This window comes from Ammodytes marinus, assembly GCF_949987685.1.
Source record: "Ammodytes marinus genome assembly, chromosome: 2".
In the NCBI taxonomy this organism is placed as follows: domain Eukaryota; kingdom Metazoa; phylum Chordata; class Actinopteri; order Uranoscopiformes; family Ammodytidae; genus Ammodytes; species Ammodytes marinus.
This window is the reverse complement of record NC_137231.1, coordinates 4757949-4779785: the sequence shown is the minus strand read 5'-3', so window position 1 is coordinate 4779785 and position 21837 is coordinate 4757949. Positions and strand designations below refer to the sequence as shown.

Sequence of the window (21837 nt, the reverse complement as noted above, 5' to 3'; positions counted from 1 at the left end):
ACATGTGCCTAGCCCTGCTGCTTTGCCGCCAAAGTTAAATTAGGCATTTTTCTGTATGTAAATATAACGTAAATAATTAGCCTAGTTAATGTCGACTTTAGTAAAAGATTGAGGAAGCTCGTGCTACACTTGGAATATTTCTCAATGGTCGCCCAATGTGGAGTTTCTGAGTGCACGTGAAGGCAGCACTGGGCCTGTGTCTTCTGTGACTACTTCCTGTAAGGGAAGCTCAGTCAGTCAGCTGTCACAATCACAGAGGAGAGAAGTGGGACCGTGGCCGAGGGAGGAACACACAACAAGAGCTAAAATGTCTAGTTTTTCCAACAAGTTTAGCGACCACTCGATGACTCAACTCAACGAATATCTGGAGGACGACGAAAAGCTGACAAAAATGGTCCAGGAGATGGATGAGGTATGTGGAGCTGGTCGCTTTTATAGTCCAACGTTAGCTACTGACTCCTTTTTCCGCGGTCGCCGTGTTTTCTCCCCCTCCTCTCAACCCTTTGTTGTGTTTTTTCAACATAGGCTACGCTCGCTACAGTTATGAAAATGGTTGCCTCAAAACGGGTTTAAAATTGAACCATATACAATGTGTTGTCTACCGAAGTTTAATGTCCGTAAAGCTCCAACAAGGTACAAATGGTTAACCTTGGGGCTGAGGAGGGGCAAGCATTGTCTTGAAGTTTTAGCACGAGACGGTTCCCAGTTTGCGACAGTGTTGCTCAGAAAAGCTGGTCTTTGGCCAGCCAGCAGAAGAGCCTCTATGCTTAGCAATAGGGGAGAAGAACACGTTTTTCTTATTGGCAACACCTATGCTGAGTCATTTTAAGAAATACAATTGAAATGTAAGTTGTATCCTAGCTTCAACACTCTTTTCAAACGGCTCGTCACGCGCTCACACAGTTATTAAAGGCTGACGTCTCTGACTCGGCACAGGTAGACCGATATACCAAGGAAAACGAAACTTAACACCCTTATCTTAAACATGAATCACTAACCAGCTCAGTGTACAAGCAGGCCTATAATAAGTATTGCTTACAACATAACAATGATAGAGATGTATAAGCATAAGTAGTTGCTGTAGCATAGCCTACCTATAAAGCAGGTAGCCTATGTGAGGCAAAGTAGAACAAGGAAGGACTCAGTAATTTCCAATAAGTGCGTATAGGCCTACTTGCTTATCAGAGTGTGCCCTTGCCCTTAGCAGCTGATAAGTCTCAGTTTTTTCCATACAGAGCAGTAGGGTGATTGCGTACCCAGGCAAGTCCTTAGAAACTTCAGACAGAAAATGAGCCATATAAAGAGGATTAGGCTGATTTCAGACAGGATTTGTGTTTTAAGATTATCCCGCTGCTGCTCTCACCAAAATAAGTCAATTCCAGTGTGAGCACTACCCCACTAGAATGCCTGGTGTTGCGACAATGTTCCCACTGTACTCCTTTCTTTTTGTGTTTTTTTTTACCGTTAAAGTACAAAGCCCTTCAGGAAGTCCTGTCTTCCTCCCCACTGCTCAAACCCAATCACTACTTCCAAACGTTAAACACAGTCACTCAGGACATAGGAATTATTCTGCTCTGTTGTCATGGTGCTGTGGCGTTTCACTCACGGCAGTCTCATTTCATTTTGACTTAAGAGTCAGGACTCAACTCTGTTCCAAAGAAATGCGACAAAAGCCTGTGTCTCCACAGACACCGGAAGCTAAAAGCTGCTATAAGCTCACAAGCATCACATCCATTTCACCTGTCAGAAGCCAAGAAGAAGAGACAGCATGGTGTTATTACTTTGACTGAATGTTGTCTTGTGTCAGCCGGCCCTTTAGTGAAGTCTGTTCTGTTTTTCATCCGCACCCTGTTTGATTGTTGTCCCCATGGTTTCATTGTCCTCTTCCTTTGGTGACACAGAGGGATGGAGGGACCTGTTTACTGCAATGACACTGCAGTTGTTGACTCAAAGGTGGAGTCAGCGATTCTGGGGAACGGTTGTTGTCAAAATCATCTTTTGTCAAAATCTGTTAATCTGTTCGTATTGTGTGTGTGTGTGTGTGGGGGGGAGGAGGGGTTTAACAAAAATCTGGTGCTAATTCACAGCCCAGGCTCTGTAAACGGGCATGTTTCTAGCTACGGTGGGCCCCCTTTGTTTACATACTAGTTTACAGAGCCTAAGCGTATAGGCTGTGTACTAACACCAGATTGGATTGTGAGAACAGGCGTTCCCCAGAATCACTGACTCCACCTTTTGTAAATAAGTCTCAGGATCATGTGAGAGATGGAAGAGAGGAATCAGCCAAGTTAAGACATGCCTGTCTGAGTCAACGGTGGAACTGTCTGTGGGAAATTCTCTGTGTGTAATCCCGCAGACGAGAACAAAGGCAGTGGGTGTCATAAGGCATTGAGTGAAACTGGAGAGAGCTGAGAAGCACTTAGTACAGTAGCCTGCTGGAGTGTACAAGAGACAAACCCTTGTCCGGGATGTAGACGCATTGCTTTGCTGTTGGGCATTCATCTTGTTTTGCAAAACACACAGCACATGTGGCGTCACGAATAATGCAAATAGTGCTGTCAGGAATTTGTTTAGAGATTCTTTGCATCCTATTACAGTATTATAATAGTAGGCTGTTAGTGGCTTTGCGATTTTTCTTTAGACTTCCTTCCAGCATGTTTATCATTTACCCTTTGAGTTTCTCAGCCAGTATGATCTTGATTTATAAGCGACCCAGTTTTTACATGCACATGCTCATTTAAGTGTTCTGCCTTGCTTGACATTTAGATGTGAGTTAGAATGAAGCTGAGGGACTCTTTACCTTTGACCTCTAATCTTTTGAAGGCCTTCACTGATTCAGCAATGGGTTTAACACAGCGTGTATGCTGGAGATCAACTTCAGACCCATCAATATGATGAAAACCTACTTAAGTCTTGGTTAATAAGTGCCTTGCTTAAAAGCTCTGAGTTAATGACATACACTCACCGGCCCTTTATTAGGTCAGGGCTGTACGCTTATTTTTTTAGGTGGTAGCACTGGTGGAAGCAAGTGAAAAAAATCAGTAGCACAAAAATAAATTTGGCAGCACACAAAGTATGATTGAAAACTTGCATAACCTTAACCCTTGCATTTCGCTCTAATTACCTTTGTGCATGTCATCTTGGTCTCATTTGAGATTCTCAATTAATATTATATCCTAGTGTGTGCAGTAATATTTGTAGAAAAATTAATAGGGGTGCACTGATTGCAATTTAGACAAAATAATCTATCCTGCCAATTGCAATTCTTTTGCCAGATTCAGAATTATTTCTCCCCGTAAAAATAATATCTATCTATATATTTTTTGTATTTACATATAATTATTATATTAATAATAATAAACATTTAAAAAAAATCCTTCTGTTAATTAAAACCAAACTTTAAAACATTAAACATAGCCTATTAAATAAATAAGTATACATATTGGTTTCAATTTAGGATAAATTAAATAGGTTGTTGTGAATGTGTTGGGAGTAGTTCTTCAGTGGCTTATTTCAAACTTTGTTTAAATAGACTACTGTTGACTTTTCTCTGCAGCTGAATGAGTTGCTTTTCAAGCTATAGCACTGCAGGGCTGTGAAGCGCTAACTTCCTGTTCGTACCGGCTTCAAAATAAAAGTCAACTCGCATTTGGCTAGTAACAGACTTTTAATGTGAAGGTGCACAGGAAATGTTCTGTTTGCACATGCGCTAACTTAAAGCAGCTACGAGTAACATTTAAATATCTTTTAAACAGCCTCATATTTCCTCTGATAATCATAAATTACCTTTAACAGCAAACGAGACCATCAGTGCAAAGAAAGACGTTTTTATATAGTTTTTATTACTGCGTTTGGTCTGGTCCAATTTTCAGAGAGAGAAGCCTATCCCTCCAGGTGAGGGAAGTGGAGCGGGAGCCTTGTTTGAGACAGTTATTTGTCGTCATAATGACTGATAACGGGGCTGAACCATCAAAGAAAAAAAAAGAAAATGCAATGAAGAAAAGGTAAAAGGGAGAGTGGTAGACAGGCAGGAGGGCGTTGCCAAGCAACGTATACACAATTCCACGGGAGCGAACTAGACTGCAGTGTTTACTCCTAAATGAATGAGCGATAGCCTACTAAAACAAAGTTTACTTTGCCTCGGCATCATCAGATGACCATTATTCATCTGAAATAGTCATTATTTACAACAGCATAAACACATTACCTCATCGTGATAGGGTGACCAAAGCGGGACAGTCACGCAGTTCCATTACTTTTCACACGTCCCGCAAATTGAGACGTTGTCCCGCATTGTTATTGACAGTGAGCCCCCCTTTAAATGCGTGTTTTATAATCTGGCATTTATCGGATAGCTGTGGAGACAGGTGTGTGTGTGTGTGTGTGTGTGGCGCTGCTGCCTGCTTCAACGTTTACTTTCCTGTTACTTCAAAATAAAAGCCAACTCATGTTTGTCCAGTGAAATGCTAATGTGAAGCCAGTGAAATGCTTTTAATGTGAAGCCGCAGCCTTAATGCTCTATTTGTTTAACAGTAATTTAACTGCTGCGCGCTGATCTAAAGATAGTGTTTTTTAATATAGAAAACCGTGTCTCTGGCATTACCGGTGGTGACACAAGTTTATTTTGCTAAAAAAAAAACGGCACATTGTCCCGCACAAACGTAGTCTTTGTCCCACATCTGGTGAATTGGGATCTGGTCACCCTACATCGTGATCCATACTAATTGCCGTCTCTCGTTCATTCGCTTTCTGTGAAGACACGGAATCTTTCAGCTCAGTGAGAGTAGTTGGGTGACACTGCATCAACTCATTGCAATCAGGTGTGTGTAGCACTGACTGGCATTAGTTGATGCTGTGTCACTAACCACTCTCACGGAGCCGAAAAGAGTCCGGTGCCCTCACACTTTCAACACACGTACATGCACTATATTGCTTCCTGATGATTTGAATCTTGCACATCCGGCACAAGCTAGAAAACAGCTTCACGACAGCTGTTAGAAATTTGGTATGCACGCGGCGCGCATACTCTTTATCAGCTCTTACCACCGGGCCTAAAAAAAATTCTAGGGGAAACACTGCATTACATAAACACGTAACATAACGACATAACGATGCAATCTGCAAAAAAAGCAATATCTGTAGATTTTTTTGCAAATGTATCAGTCTATCTGATACTTTTCTAAAGGACATTTTGATGGAATTGGCTAGTAGTGGAGACCTGGGCAGAACATGACTTACTCAGTTCCTGTGAGATGTTTGCATGTGGCTGGCTTCAGTTTTAAGAGTGTCATATTACAGCTACCTGTATATCTCATTGTGGCGGATTATCACCATTCAATGGTCCGTGGTCCGCCCCGCACAGGCCTAACCTACATTTCCTGTGATTATCTCAGCCTGTATGGAGAGAGTGGAGCAACAAACAATGTGTGTGTTTGGTTTGACAGAACAAGCCTGCAGTTAGGGATGCCTTTTAAAGGTCTGCTTCTTCAGCGGGCTGCGATGAATGAGCAAATTGGCTCTTGCCAAAGGACGGCCAGTCACATAAGGTCATGATGGAGTGGCACTAGACATATTTAGCTGCTTTTCCTGTTGTTTTTCCAAATTTGGTTCATCCACCAAAACAGAGCCTGCCTCAGTTGTTTTTTATGAACTATTCCTCTGCAGTCAGTGTATATTTAGAGTCCTCTCCCAGTCCTGCTTATATTTGTATCCTGTACTGTATGTTGGTTGGATGTGTGAAATGAGTCATTTGAGAACTAGCAGGAATCTTCCACTGTTCACACTGTAGCATATGGCTCTTCCCACCTGTATTTGTAGTTTCACTTCAAACCTTCACTCCATCCATTTTTGTATGAGTTTCAGTTTACTTTGGCAAGGTGTACTACTAACTACGCCTTTAAAAACAGTCTCATGTGTTTCTGGAGGGATTTATTTTCCTACTAATGACAATAATGATTTCAACAGGAATACATCTGCCAATACTTCCATACTATTTAGTATGCCAGAAAAAGATTTAGGATGTCCCACTCCCAATACATGCATGTCAATTGTAGTATGCTGAAAATACACAATTGCCCCACTAACTCCAATAGCATTTTGGAGTATTCGTCTTTATTCTTGACATTTCTCGACATAATGAAAAAAAAAATCTTCCTTATCTGATTTTTTTTTCTTCTCTCTCCTGTGGCCCTAAAACTCTTCTGTACTTTAGTATGTAGTGTAGTAAAAAGAACGCATGTGAATGTGATTTGGAACACAGGGCTACTTTAAATAAGGCGTTGCAGCCATATTGCCAGCGGCTTGTCGGTGGGAAATGTAGAAGCTATAAAAATACCTGAAATTTCCAACTGTCGTGAAAGTTTATGGGCAAATCTGCTGTTTGTAATTGTGCTCTGAACAACGACAAAACTCACAGCATTATACAATAGCGGTGTCCATGTCCTGACACACCTAACGGGTATGTAGCCATGAAAAAACATTCTGTCCTTTTTTAAAAGGGTCTACCGTTTAGTAAACACTGTAGACATGGCGACTTGATCATTTAGAGGTATCTGCTTTTGTTCCCTCATAGTGATTTATTTTCCAGTTTTAAAGTAAAGATCCTGATATTGAACAGTTCAATGAGATGTCTAGTCACTCTTCATATGGAAAGAGGCATGTGGGAGTTGTGCGAAAAGCGGTGTGATGATTCTGATTCATTGTTAACACTCATAACTTTTTTTTAATCGTTTTAAATATCGTAGCTGGCTCCCATTTTAGTTGACTTCCCCCACACGATTAGATTAGAGTCAGTTATGTAAGAGAGAAGTGTTGTTCTGTGGTGAAAGAAGGGCAAAGGTAACGTCATAAAGACATTTCTGATTGTGTGTTGTTGTTGTTGTTGTTGTAGATGCAGGAAGTCCAGCAGAGCAAGGAGACCACACTGGTCAACAACCGAACGCTGGCCGAGCAGAACCTGGCCCTGCAGCCCAGTCTGGAGCACAAGAAGGAGCAGCTCACCAAGAAATACAGCTGCCTTCACCAGAGATTTGAGGACTATCAGCTTCGCAAGTCCACCCTAGGTACAGCACCCTCGCAACTAGGGACACATTTTATATTGATTAGATGATCTGAGTGTCTGGATTTTTTAATGTTTTTTTGCCTTTAGGAAATTTGAAAAGACTCTTGTTCATAAAGTCGTTGAGAACTGATGCATTGAAACGCATTTAAGGTCGAATCAGCCATTCTTGAAAATGCTCGTTGTCACTTTGTCAACATCAGTGAATATCTCCTCTTGATCCGCGTCCGTTCTGTGTGTCGTTGAAAACTAATCCAGTGTTAAAGCCACTACGAGTAACTTTGTCCATTGGAGGCCCCTTTGGACAAAAGCGGTAGTATTTTTACGACGCCAACTGTCGTAAAGCTGTTTTCAGCATGCGCTCGTGCCAAGCGCATGCTGTCATACACTAAAACGCGAAATGTGTTATTTTTTGTTTTTAAAACCCTTTAGAGTAGTGCTATCTAAAAGGGCAAATATATTCTAATCATTCAAATCTCTGCAGACATGTATTTCTTTCATGGGGACCATTATCGGACAGTTAGTGCGTCTTTTTCTCCTCTATCACTTATATTATGCCTGCACCTCCAGTTAGTGTTGCATTTCAGAGCAGCAACTCGCTTTTTTTAGTGGCGATTTTTGAGTCAGACCACTTTTTCTTCATCAATGTAAAGAAATTGCGACATATAATTGTATATGCTGTTTTATAGCATTTGAGCGATACTGATGTAAACCAAAAATGCTAAATCCTCAGCTGGAGATCGTTTGTCAACACAAACGCTGTTGACTGCAGCAGTTATTTCCTTCCTAACTGCTGCCTTCTGATGTTCTTTGATGTCGCTTGTAATGCTCCTAAATTAAACTATATTTTTTTCTACTTTCAATGTTTTTCTGTCAATTTCTACTTCAGAGAAGTTCCTCTTCTGTGCCGTAATGCGCATATCCATGTCGTAAAACCTCTGGGCGAGTCCTCTAAACTGAGAAAATATAGGGGCGTGATATTCAAATAATGATTGTTTTCAGCCGCCGCATTTATCAAGGCTGGTCTGGCGTATGCCGAGAATGGCGAGATACAACTGTTTGATAAATCCCACGCGATACCAGAATCTGCACCAGTTTCCACGCAAGTTTGATAAATGAGGCCGGACAGGTAGATATGCAATGATCCAAACAAAAATTTATTTTAAACCACACATACTCCAGGAGCGCTGACTGCACCTTTGAAACAGATTTCTACATTTAGAGGGTTGCTGTCATTGGCCTTGAGCTCAAGAGTGAACCCTTTCACATAGTTGTCAGCTCTCGTCATTATGGGAAGTGTTATGTAATGTTCTTTTTCTCTGGTTGTTTGTTCCTATTCTGCATGAACATGAGGTGGTAAAGACCTGTTTGACTAGTTCTTACATTTCCCAAACGACGCCGTGGCAACCCCTTTGAGTCAGAGAGCCTGTCATGTGTTATTCAGCTCTGTTCAGATCCATCAAGTACTACATCTGACTTGCACCCTCCACCGCAGCATCGCACAAAGGCTCAGATGGTTGGATTTCCTCACAAGCACACCTTCACTCTACAGCCTAGTGTGTGAAGACAAGGGAGTGACGATACTTGTGTCCTTGTTGACGCAGCGGTTGCCAAGCAGCCATCTCAAAATAGCATGCCAGCCACTCACTCACTAGTCACTACTATGCTTGGCTGACAAAGTTTGACTTTGCCGTCTTCCCTGCAAGGCATTGCATGATCTAAAAAGGCTGAAAAGAGGAGATTCAGCAATGTCAGTTTTTTCGGGACACTACACCATGAAAACAGTTTCTAATAGAATCCCAAATTACAATTTTTGAACCTGAAAATGAGCATGATGCCTGACCTGTGAACAGAATGTCTGCCCTATTTAACTCGGCTGATTGAGATATCTTGCGTGTTGACTTTTTTTTTAAAAGGTTTCCTGATCATGACAATTTTTGCTTTACAATCTAAAGCATTGTTACAGTCCAAGCTGCTGTCTTGATGAACAACAGCATCTCTCCTACAGGAGTCAATCCACTGACGCAGCTCTGCAGGTCTGTGCCGTTGGCTTGTTGTCAGCAAGTAATGGCTTTTGTCAAATGTAGGTTACCCAGGTTCCTCCCCCCCCCCCTGCCTTCTATGCAGCAGCCGTCCTAGTTGTGGATTTGCTTTTAGAACAGCTGGGGACAGACAGCGCTGCTCAGATCTGACAGACACGTAGCCGCTTGACCCAGATGGATCCAGCATACAGTAGCTTGTTGTGCTATTGTTTTGCATACAGCAACAACCAACCCAACCTTTTTTTTTAAACTGAAAATGTGTGTCCTCTGCTTTACCCTTCGCAGTCCATCAGGCTCTGGAGGCCAAAATGGCAGCGTAGCACCCCATCACGACCACCACTAACCACTACCACAGTGGGCCATTGTGCTGCCAGGCAAGCTGTTGTAAAGCTACAGTGGGTGGGAGGGAGGGAGTAGAGGAGAATGGGACCGGCAGTCAGGGAGGGAGGGAAGGCTAGAGGAGAGAGGGAGATGGATGGATGGATGGATGGATGTAGTGAGGCAGGCCAAAACTCTCCCTCCCCTCAGAGTAACAGCCAAAGTGGATGTGGACTCATTTACTAAATGGCTGTCTCATGATCTCCAGGCCCAGACTGTGCACTGGGCAGGCCCTCCGCTCAGCCAGAGAATCCCAGCTTTGTGTGGAGGAGTGTCTCTGATATGCCTGAGAGAGTGGGCCTCGTTATGGGGGAGAGGGCCAGATAGAAAAGGAATGGGAGTCCACCTCATTTGTCTGCAAGGATGTGTTATTTAACAGAAATGTAGCACAAGGAAAAGTTAAAGCAGGGCTCTGTTGCTTTGATTGTGTGTAAAGTTTTGGTACAATATTTTGGTTTATATTTTTCTTTGTGGAAATGTATTGACTTGAGGTTAATAATTAGGATACATTTTTTTATGCAAAGATTTGTACATTAGCAGGAATATTGCATAGTCGGTCACATGGATATGAAAGCAGTGTTATGTTTAAGTGAAAGTCCAATAAAAATATTTGACTCACTAAAATGAATGAATAAACAGGGTAAAATATCATGATCCCAATATTGAACAAAATAATCGTGATAATCATTTTGGCCATAATCGTGCAGCCCTATTTACCGGTTACATATTATGGTTTCTGTGTTTTATTTTTACACAAGTTATTCTAAACTTAGTCCCGCATGGGTCAGAATTGCAGCCATATGTCACAGGAAAAAATGGTTAGTCTTCTCCTTTATGTAATGTTAATCACATTAACTATTGGAAGTACTTGCCATCTGTGATCTTCAATGTTTGAAAAGCTAACGATTTTAAGTGGCAACTGTACTCAGTTTGACAAGCTTATTAACAAGTGTTTTCAAGTAGTACGACCTTCAGGCAGGCAGTTGGTGATCTAACATTGTGTAACTTTTACAGACATAAATGATTAGTTATATTGTTTTATTTGACCTTTGATCAGAGGGGTGAGGTCAATTGAGAACAGGAAACGGGCCTGACCGGTCCACTGTTGGCATGGAGTTGTCAAGGCTATTTAAGAGGTGTGTGTCTGACATTTTTAACCGTGGTCCTACGTCATGGTTGGTTTTATTGGTCACAGCAGATACTAGACTTGAAGACAGTGTTGAGGTGAAGGTAGCCTCATCAGGAATGTTTTCACTTTAGTAACATAGTCACCATAACTCATTTAGCCATTTTAACCTTGTATTGACCATGGAACATGTTAGAAATGCATTAGTGTGGAGTTGGACAACAGTAACTTAGAGCTGTACTTAGTCTGTACTCTAACTCATAAGGGCATGCCAGCCCTTATGAGTTAGAGTACGGCAACTAATGACAATTATTGAGGTTATAAAGATAAGATTAACTTCATTGAGCTACAGAGTAAAAAATGTGTCGTGTGCTAACACCGATGCTGCAGCCATGCTAAATACAGACAATCCAAATCAATACAGTACAAACATACACATACAGATGTTTGACAACACAGGACAATTACTAAAAGACAAGAACATGTTGTAACATACATTATTTGGCACAAAACGTTGTACATGTTTGAAATGGATGAAACATGGATGAAATAAATAATGTTGGTGATCCCTGACTTTTCCTCTTGCTCCACCATTAGGTTGACATTCAGGGTTATGAGTTTAACGACTGTATGAGTTTGACAGCTACCTGAAATAACAATTTTTGGTATGGACACCTATGGTCTGCTTTAAGATAAATTAGGTGAGCCCCTAATTTTCCATGTAAAGTCTTCATCAGGTCCAAATTTCCATTTGTCCAGTATTTTGGTTTATGAACAAATCCTTGCAAAACTACTGACATTCCCACCAGCCTTAGTTGTATTTTGTGTTTAGTGCTAATTGCTAGCAAATGTTAGCATAATATAATATATATATTAATAATATAATTAACGCAGAAAATATTCTAACTTTTCATTGTTAAACATCCACATGTTAGCATTGTCATTGTAAGCATATTAAAGCAAAATACATTCAACATCAGTCATGGATGTTTGAGTTCAGAAACATTGTTCCATGTTGTCAAACCCTGGACTGTCCTGTAATACACTATATTGTCCAGTGGACACTTGCTTTGGTCTGGATCTTTGTTCTCGTGCTTGCCTTTCACAGACAGAGGCCTACAGAAGAATAGAGTATCAGGTTAGATTGGAGTCTCTCCTGTAATTAGAGATCCCCTACATTGTGCCTAGGGTTGGGCACTGAAGGTGAGTTGACAATGTTATAGCAGGGATCAGTAACTAGTCATGTGTCATTGGTCGAGTGCCACCATGCATGTAAGCAATCCTAGCTCCTGTTGGTGTAGGCTTTGAGTCCTGCTCAGGGGACACAAAAACAACAGACTCCCTCCTTAGAGACACAGACAGCTTCAGTTGACTCTGAGGGCACACTCACACAAGGCCATGTTCAGAGCAGCTTAGCTAGGTGGCAGCAAAACAAAGAGGCGTTACAATGTTTGGACAGTCCAAGGACCATTACTAACACTTTTCATTATTGGCTTATTACAATCTGTTGTTATTAAAGGTGGAGCCAGTGATTCTGGTGAAGGCAAAATCTGTGAATATCTTCTCACAATCCAATACCTGTCCATACTGTGTGTGCACTAAAATAAATCCAGTGTTAATACACAGCTCAGGCTATGTTAACATATGTTAGCTTTGTTTGCATACCAGTTTACAGAGCCTATGATTTCTATCATAGGCTCTATCAAAGGTTGCGCTATTTAGAGCATTCTGTACCCCGCTATATACTGCCCATTTGTGGCGTGCTTACAGAAAAAGCAATATGAAAAAACTAACTGTGGCGTATAATGACGGAATGCGGATACTTCTCAAAATACCGAGATGGTCTAGTGCCAGTCAAATGTTTGTAAATGTTGGGGTGCCTACCTGTCATGCTTTAATTAGGAATTTGATGTATCGTTTTATATGTAGAGTGACAGCATCACAAAACAGTATTATTCAGGCATTGGCCAAGCCTGGGCTTAGCTCTGTCAGGTTCTCATCCTCACTCTGGAGACATTGGAGGGCATCTTTGTATACTGCAAGTGTTGTATGCTGATCTCTTATTTTATTTTTATTTTATTTCTTTTTAATCTGCATGCATTGGTGTGCTTTTTGTTGTTATTTATGTATTGACTCTATTTTTTATACATTGTACTATGGATCTTCATGTGTCCTGAATAAAATCATATATATATATATATATATATATATATATATATATATATATATATATATATATATATATATATATATATATATATATATATATATATATTAGAGGTGGGCATAGATTAATTTTTTTAATCTAGATTAATCTAGATTAATTTTGGAATTAATCTAGATTAATCTAGATTAAAATGGCTCATTTGAATTCATTCATAATATGTGTGTGCTCCTAAATAATGACTCAAAGTAAATCTTTGAGAACGTGTTTCTCAAGCCAGGTGGCGCATCAGACCAGGGGCTCATCTCCTGTTTCCAACATGCATCACAAACTGCTTGAGGAAGCTGTTCTACTATGATAATTGGTGATGAAAATAAATAATGTTCAACAAGATGTTACTTAGTAACGCGTTACCGGCATCGGACCTCTTTTTTCAGTAACAAGTAATCTAACGCGTTACTATCTCCAAACCAGTAATCAGATTAAAGTTACTCATCAAAGTCACTGTGCGTTACTTTTTCTGTAATTTTCCTTAGTGAAACATTTTACATAACTGCACAAATGACTGCGATTGCGATTTTATGTAAATAAATGTGCATGCATGTGTCTCTAGAGACTTACTTTTTTTTTTGAAATGCTCATAAATGTGTGCTCTACAAGTCGCGGGCCATATTAAATCATCTCGCGGGCCGGATCCGGCCCGCGGGCCGTATGTTTGACACCACTGCTAAACGCACCAACTGCTCCAACCGCTCCTCTCGTCTTTTTGGTAGCGCCCCTCGTCTCTGTCATGCAGCGTGTGTGTGTGCGCCTGTGTCTGTGTCTGTGTGTGTGTGTGTGCAGCAGCATTACGGCCGAACTGTGGCGCAAAACAAAGTTTCCCCCCCGATGAAATATAGCGTCTGCTGCTATGGGGATATTTAGGATTCGGGTACGGTGACGTTGACGTTGAAGAGATAGAAGTGTTTAAAACTTGGAAACTTATAGTCACGTGGCGACCGGTGTCCACACACACCCACCCTGCGTTCCAATACCCGATTGTGTCGTGGGCAAGTGATGGAGAGAGAGAGCGGCGGGTGTGTGAGAGAATAAAGGCTCCTCAAGTGTCAACAACGGCCCCCGGCTATTAGTATCTCCCCTGAGCCGAACAGGAGGTGGAATAAGAGATTAACGGCGACATTTTTTTTATCGCCGATAAGAGTTTTGCGTTAACGCAGCACGTTATCGCCGATAACGGCCCACCACTAATATATATATATATATATATATATATATATATATATATATATATATATATATATATATATATATATATATATATATATATATATATATATATATATAGGGGAAGGTGGGGTGATTTGTGCGTTTTGGAAGTTGCAAAACCCCTTGTTTCTAGAAAACCGTGGAAGAAATTGGAAATGTGACCACATATTTAAGAAGAGCCATCCATTTGACTCATCCTGTAAAGAAGGGAGACACAAGGAATAAGATATAAGCACATTTAAGCTCAAAAAACTGTGTTTTGCCTTTCAAAGTAAAATTTCCATGATCAAGGTTTTTTGATTATTGTGTCTGAACAATTATAGACACGTTTGAAAACATTTGACACATGTTTTAGTGCTTTGGTATGCTACACTTTGAGTCTATATAGTTAGCACAATGTCAACCCTAAATTGCTGCATCATGCCTATTATCCAAAATTCTGGGGATGGGGTGATTTGTGCGCAAGGGCCTGGGTGAGTTATAAGTAAGTAAGTAAGTAAAATGTATTTATAAAAGCACATTTATGACAGTTTGTACTGTCCAAAGTGCTGTACATAGTGCATTCAGTAGGTAAACAATGAAGGTATAATAACAATAACCAAAATAAAAGACGTAAAGCCCATACATCCACATAAACACAGATAGTAGTGCAGAGGTAAGATAGTTAATGGGGAGGAAACACCAGGGTGTACATATGGGTTTTGAGCCTTGATTTAAAGGCAGAAATGTAGGGGGAATCACATTTGTCAGGTGGCAGTTGGTTCCACAAGCACGGAGCAACTAGTGCAAAGTACATTTCTGAGAGTTGTGCCAGTGGCATGGCTGTATACGCTGGTCACCAAAAGAAAGTGATTGTCTACAGTAGCTCAGAAGAGAGTGACATCTAAATTCCACTTAACGACACCACTGATGAGAGTTCAGATGGCCAGAAAGATGATGATGGTGACTTTGTCATTGTGACACAATGACGCACAAATCACCCCACTACGTGGGGTGATTTGTGCGTCAAGACAACTTTTTTTCCGAAAGCTATATTTCTTAAACAGTTTATTCCAGATCCAAAGTTTTTATTGCCAGGGATGCACAACATCCTGAAATATATGTACATATTTGAGTTGGAGACATAACTGTCAAGGCCTCACTTTAAAATCACTTTGAGTAAAAAGTTGCACAAATCACCCCACCTTCCCCTATATATATATATCACAACGAGATACTTAATGATTTTGGCAAAAAGTGATTTTTGACAATGTTTTTAGTATGTCTGATAAGTAAGCACACTGCATTTGTGTTGTTTCTGAGTGCTGTGTAAACAGCACACCAGAGTCGTGTGACTCCAATGTGCTTAAGAGGTTGTCTAGAAGAGATGTTGAACTGCAGTTATGTAACATCACAAGTGCTGTTGTACACAAGTTTATAAGACAACGTGGTCTTTGTAATAAAATATATCAAAACAGACTTAAAGAACAAAAGGTTAAAGGTAACACTTTACATAAGGGTACATTAATTCACTGTTAAGGAATGCTTAGTTTAAGCTATTCAGTTAGTTAGCGAAGTGAACCTGTATTTAATGAACCCGTATTGTTAAGTGTTACAAAGTTTACTATCAATATGCATTATTACAATGAAGTCCTTTTTATAACGGGAAACAATCTGTTGTAACTTCTTCATTACACTTTAATTGGTATGCATTTGTAACATGTTTTCATATTTAAGTTATTGAACTACATTATTTCAAAGTGTAGCATTCCTAGTGAGATGGATCTTGTGACTTTGATGACGAGATGGTCATGAGCAGTTACACACTGTCCAAAATGTGTTAAGTGTGTGATGTTGCGTGTTAAGGCTATAGTTCTTTATATTTACTGTAAGGGTGGATGAGATGGACTGGTTCTGTTTTGTCTGCAACGTTCTTCTCAATGTTATTACAATATAATAAGACGATCTAAAAAGACACAAAATGTCTTCGCTCAGTTTTGGTCCAAACAGAATAACATTTTGTCTTTCTGTGTCTTGTTACTTAACAGACCACAAGTCAGGAAACACCTCACTGGACATACTGCTGGCTCTACTGCAGGCGGAGGGAGCCAAAATAGAGGAGGAGACAGAGGTAAGCATTGTACCGCTCCATCCATGGGTGAATTCATGGATCCCTCTGTCACACCAGCCTGTGATTCATATACCTGTCTTTCCAGTTGTTATCGTCTCCTCTGCTTTCAAAGGACTGTTGTTGGTGAACATATGGACAGCAGAATGCCTCACTAACTTTAGAGCTACCAGTCCTGTTGGTGCCTTTTTCGAGCTACCAATCACATTATTAAGTAGCTAACTCAAAAATGTTTTAACTAATGCTGCATTTATACCATAGGTGAATACCATCGGCCAGGGCATTTGATGGAACCCAGTTTCATTCAAATGTCCATTTTTTACTTCCTTAACTTTGTAGGTGCCAAACAGGACATTGTAATTGTAATATAATAATACACTAGGGGCTTATGCCCCACACATAGAATAGTCTGACTCTGATGTATTATCAATTATGCATTACAGCGTAACTAGTGAAATGAAAATGATGTAATGAATCTTTTCAGAGTGCAGTCAGGCCTTGAACGCCTCTACTATGTCTTGTTTCCCTAGTACTGCAGCACTGAGTATCCAAGGCGTTTATAGAAGAGATCCAGATATGTTATACATTCTAGTGTCATCTATCTGCATTAATAATTACTGTTGCATTTTCACTGAGGCAGGTCTTTTTTTTTCTGTTATGCTGAAACTGAAAGACCATCAAAATGCAACAATGAAACAATCATTTCAATCTACAAATTGCATGCAAGTGATGTTTATGTTTTGTACTTTAGTGTTTGTTATTTATTAGACAAGCCCCTTGTTGAAGTGTCAAAAACATCAGTTTGTGAAAAATTTGATCATGTCCTGAGTTCTAAAGTGTGTATATGTACATGATAGAACATATTGAAATACTGACTGACTAGTTCACGGACAGGTTTAGGTCTTGTTCCATTGATTTGTTAGTCTTTGACATTTATGGTGTGATTGTAAATCTAACTTTAGATAAGCATTCCCATTTAGTGCCAAAACAATTGAATTTTTAATCTTTTTAAAGTTACCAACTTCTTCGTAGGCTTTCATCAATTTTTTGAATTTTACAGAATGAATGTTTGATCAAATAGTCATAAGATGATTTTTATCAGTAACACTTTACAATCAGGGTGCATTAATGAACTGTTTGTTAATGCTTAGTTAATGCTACTAACAGTTAGTGAAGGCGTAGTTAATGCGAATTAACTGTAACTTATTACTAACTGTCAATGCTAAGTTATTAATGGTGAATGGTTGGTTAAGCATTTGCGTTGCTTAGTTAATTAAGGCTTAGTAAAGCATTAACTAAGCATAACAGTTAGTTAATTCTTAGTTAAGGTTTATTAAGCATTAACTAACAGTTAATTAATGTACCCTTTATTGTAAAGTGTTACCTTTTTATCTTTTAAACTGTGTTTGTCTGGCTTTGTTTCTTTGGGGATTTCCCTGGATGTTTTCCCCTCTTCGTGAGTCATGTTGGCTCTCAACGTGCTGTTGTAAGGAGTTGGAAGGGACTTCTCTATTCTCTCCACATCTCTCTGTCTCTCTGTTCCAAATCTCTTTTGTTTGTTCACCCTCCCCAGAATATGGCTGACTCCTTCTTGGACGGTGACATGACCCTGGAAGCCTTCGTGGACTCCTACCACAGCAACAGGAAGCTGGCCCACCTCAGACGAGTGAAGATCGAGAAGCTCCAGGAGATGGTGATGACGGGCCAGCGCTTGCCCCAGGTCTCTGTCCCTTCCTCCAGGTCTCATGATGTGTCTTTAGTCACCAGACCCTCATCCTCTTCCCTCTTCAACGAGGCCAACGACAGCAATAACTCTTCTCCTTTGGCCCAGCCCAGGAGAAAACCCCCACCACCTCCAGCCCAGGCTCCACCGACACTCAACCAGGCTTCAGCTCCGAGCAGCGCCCCCCAACTCCCCGTCTTCTTCCCGGCTTCATCGCCATACCCGCCCATCCCTCCACGAACAGGCCAGGCCTACCCAAACATGCCCTCTTCCTCCGGCTACCCTAACCCCTTCCTCTCTCAGTACCCCCCCGCTCTGCCTCAAAGGCCCCAGCCCCGTATGGCCCCGCAGCCCGGCTTCATCATGCAGTAAAATGAAAAACAAAGATGGACGATGCAAGTGTGTGTCGTGAACTGTTTCAACTACTGGAACTCATTTTCTTCCTATGTCGGCCTTCTTTTGAAATGCGACGCAATGCAAGAAGGTTTGGACCTGCCTGCGCTGGCTACTCTGGTCACGTTCAGCGGAAGCAAGATCTCCTAATAATCCGTAGCGGATTTTTTGCGCGTACCTTTCTCACTCCTATCAACACTCCCAACGTGAAAACAAAACAGAAAAAGAACGTGATGACGATATGGGCCGTGACTGTCAGTGGAAAGGCCCACTGAAAGGCTGTATAGTGAAACCAGTTGTCAGCCTATGGGTCACTGAGCCGGGACTCATCGGCTCATCGATCTGCACTTTCTGTCCTGCGGTAGGCGGTCAAATGTTCCTCAAGCTTTTAAAGAACACTAAATTCACCCCCCAAAAAAAGGGCAAGATTAGTCAATTCCATCTGCAAGCATAGTCACTTACTTGTCATCCATATGCAAGCAAAAAGAGACCTTACTTACTGTGCAGTTTTGATGAAAAATACAATTTCCCCTGGAATATATTCAGGCGAAACTGCATCTATGCTGTGATTCCTTTATCTGTTTTTAATATACATTTTCACAAGGTACATAGGAATATTTTAATTTTGTCACTTTAGTATGACATACTACTAATGAAGTCATGTCAATAATAGCCAGGATAGACTGATTATTAACCTGTTTAAAAAGGAGGGGGCTTGGTGCGGTGTATCTCTTCTTCAGTTTGTAGGTGTGTCTCAAAGACAGTCCAGGACTGTCTGGTTCAAAATGGCTGACTGTTGAACTTGGCCCATGATAGGGCCAGAAGTCCAAAGGGAAGCTGAAGGAGAGGATTAGTTGCTGAGCTGTTGTAACAAATGACTAGGCCTGTAGAGCTTTGCCTGAAATGAAGGATGTATGTACAGCCATACAAGTTCACTTCTGATGTGTGTTCTTCTGTCCTGTGGGTTCCCTGTTGTTAATGCAAACACTCCTTTACAATGTCCGTTTGTCTTGAACACCCTCAGATGGGATTGAACATGATGCCAACAGTTCTTTGGATCTCATACATGTGTTCCAATTCACACTGAGCACCAAAGACTTTCCCTAGATTACTCTGTCTTTTTAATATAAGTGAAGCATTTAAGTGAGGAAATCTACCATTGTTCCTAAACATATCGTTTGTCTGTTGAGCCGAAACACTCTTTTGTAAAACATGCAAGCCAGATCTTTTCCAAGAGGAACTTGCAAAGATCAACCTGGTTTTCGGGAGGACACTATTTTTTTTGGTGCGATAGAAATTCCCTGTTTCTTTTTTTTTCTCCTCCCGACTGCTGTCGCTGTGCACTGTTGAAGAGCCATGAGTGCCTACACATTTTGAAGTGACGTTGTTGATCACCTCATGCTGACTACTCCATGTTCCTCTTATTCTGAGCTGTAGAGGTTAGAATCACCCCTCTGCCACAAACCCTTCAAAAGAAAGAAGAAAAAATACTTTCAAGTTCCACCAGAAGTTAGAAAAGAAGTTTGTGTGCGACTGTCCGTCTGTCATCTTTTGCTCTCTCACTAGACACAGTTGGCCAGAATAAAGCGATACTGAACATGTGCCAGAGAGACTAGAGACACCCTCAGGCTGTGTGCCTAGTGGTGCTTGTGCTTTTCCATTCTTCCTCCATTGTAATGAGGTTTGCCCGAGGGACATTTGAGACATTTCTGCATGTGTTGTGTTTTTTTTTTAATAACTAACAACAGGGCTCTGAAATGTTTAGCGTCATATTTTGGGGACTTCACCTCAAAGCAAAAGAAGTGGACCACAGAATGGACAAACATTCTAGTCAGCAGGTAACAACTAGAGAAATGGTAGAAGCTAAAGAATGGACGTCTCATCGGACCAGCATTTCTAAACTACTAACGATGGATGATTCTTTTGTGCATGGCCTTTGCTCTCTTTGTGTTCAGTCTGAAGATTCCTCTTTAATACTTTTTATTTAGCCGGTTGAGCTGCTTTTTTACATTCGAACTGATCCTCTGTATCCATTGTTTTTCTGTGTGGTTGGTGATATTTTCAGTGTAATGTAGGTATTTACTTATAATGAATGTTTAAGTGGAATTTAATGCTATTTTCAAGTTCAATAAATCTCAAATTTTTGTATTTATCATTATCTGTTTGCTTTTTTTTATTAGACACTGAAAAGGTCCTCAGATCATGCCTTACAGGTTTCCAGCTGGCTCATGTTTTGCAATGAGCAAAAAAAATGTTCAACAATGAAACAAGTCTGCCACCTAGTGCCCCATGGTTGGTAATGATTCCAATTTTTCCAAAACACTGGTTGAATATGGCCAATATGGCTGCAACGCCTTATTTAAAGTAGCCCTGCGTTCCAAATCACATACTTTTTTCTTTTTACTACACTTCATACTGAAGTACAGAAGAGTTTTAGGGCCACAGGAGAGAAAGAAAATCAGTAAAGGAAGATTTATTTTTTCATTATGTCGAAAAATGTCAAGAATAAAGACGAATACTCCAAATTGAGTTAGTGGGGCATTTATGTATTTACAATACAGTTGGATCGTTTTTAACAGTTTGTTATTAAATACAGTCATCGCTGTGTCCGTTTGATATGAAATACAGTCAGATTTATTAGTTAAATGACACAAGCGAGAGCTGAAACACCCCTACGGTAGATCTAAGAAGGCTCCGAGGGCGCTCCAGACCAACCTTTCCAACGTATGACATACAAAAGAGATTCGTAGCAAAGAACGTTTCGGGAAACAGGCGAAATGTTAAGTAGGAACTCTACGTAGGGGTTACGAATGACGTAGCGTTAAGAAGGCTCTAAGAAGGCTTCGGGAAACCGGCCCCAGATAATTTCGGATTTCCTCCCAGATGAACTGATTACATTTTTAGGCTATTAATTATCTAGACCAAAACATTTTATTCCTTTTTGTGTATGATAACTCACATTTGCACAATATGATGTTAATATCAAACACACAAACTAAAAAAAACAAAAAAAAAAAACATTTTTTTTTTTTTTTGGAGGGGGCCCCCCAGGCAGTCGGGGGCCCTAAGCGGCCGCTTAGTTCGCTTATGCCTCGGGCCGGCTCTGATTAAATACTACATGAATTGTGGTGTACTGTGGTGTGCTTGTGGTTTTGAATGCACCCCTGTTCCTGTAATGTTGGATTCATGTGCCACTAAAATCAGAGGACGGATGATTTAGTTCAACTTCTTAACATGGAAACAACCTATAGTAAACCCTTTTAACGCTGTAGCGCCAAGCGTATCATATTTGACTCATACATCTTCAGTGATCATTTTTCCCCCTGAAAACCAGATGTGTACAATCAAATAGGCTACATGCAATGCACTGATAATCGACCAGAGGCATTCACTCATGCGCCAAAGAGCCTTCAATTGAGACCTCCAATATGGATGACTTCATGCAGTGATCCAAAAGTGTTTTTTCATGGTTATTTTTGCCAATTGTGTGTGCACACTTCCAAGTCATCTTCATCAGCATTTGAAGGGCGAAGACTTAAAATGCCATACTTGTACTGGAGGCCTACTTATTAGTACATGTT

General features: G+C 40.6%; 1 protein-coding gene across 1 annotated transcript; it reads left to right on the top strand.

Moving 5' to 3' along the window:
- Positions 1 to 249: 249 nt before the first annotated feature.
- Positions 250 to 20414, top strand: vps37ba (VPS37B subunit of ESCRT-I a). The gene is made up of 4 exons (XM_080044074.1): positions 250 to 412; positions 6890 to 7061; positions 16061 to 16143; positions 17714 to 20414. The coding sequence occupies exons 1-4, from the start codon at positions 308 to 310 to the stop codon at positions 18233 to 18235; spliced, it is 882 nt and encodes a 293-aa protein (XP_079900200.1). The 5' UTR covers positions 250 to 307; the 3' UTR covers positions 18236 to 20414.
- The last annotated feature ends 1423 nt before the right edge of the window (positions 20415 to 21837 follow it).

Coding starts and splice junctions, on each gene's coding strand:
- vps37ba (XM_080044074.1), top strand. CDS start 308: ATGTCTAGTTTTTCCAACAAGTTTAGCGACCACTCGATGACTCAACTC. Junction 7,062..16,060: donor GCTTCGCAAGTCCACCCTAG/GTACAGCACCCT, acceptor GTTACTTAACAG/ACCACAAGTCAGGAAACACC. Junction 16,144..17,713: donor AAATAGAGGAGGAGACAGAG/GTAAGCATTGTA, acceptor CACCCTCCCCAG/AATATGGCTGACTCCTTCTT.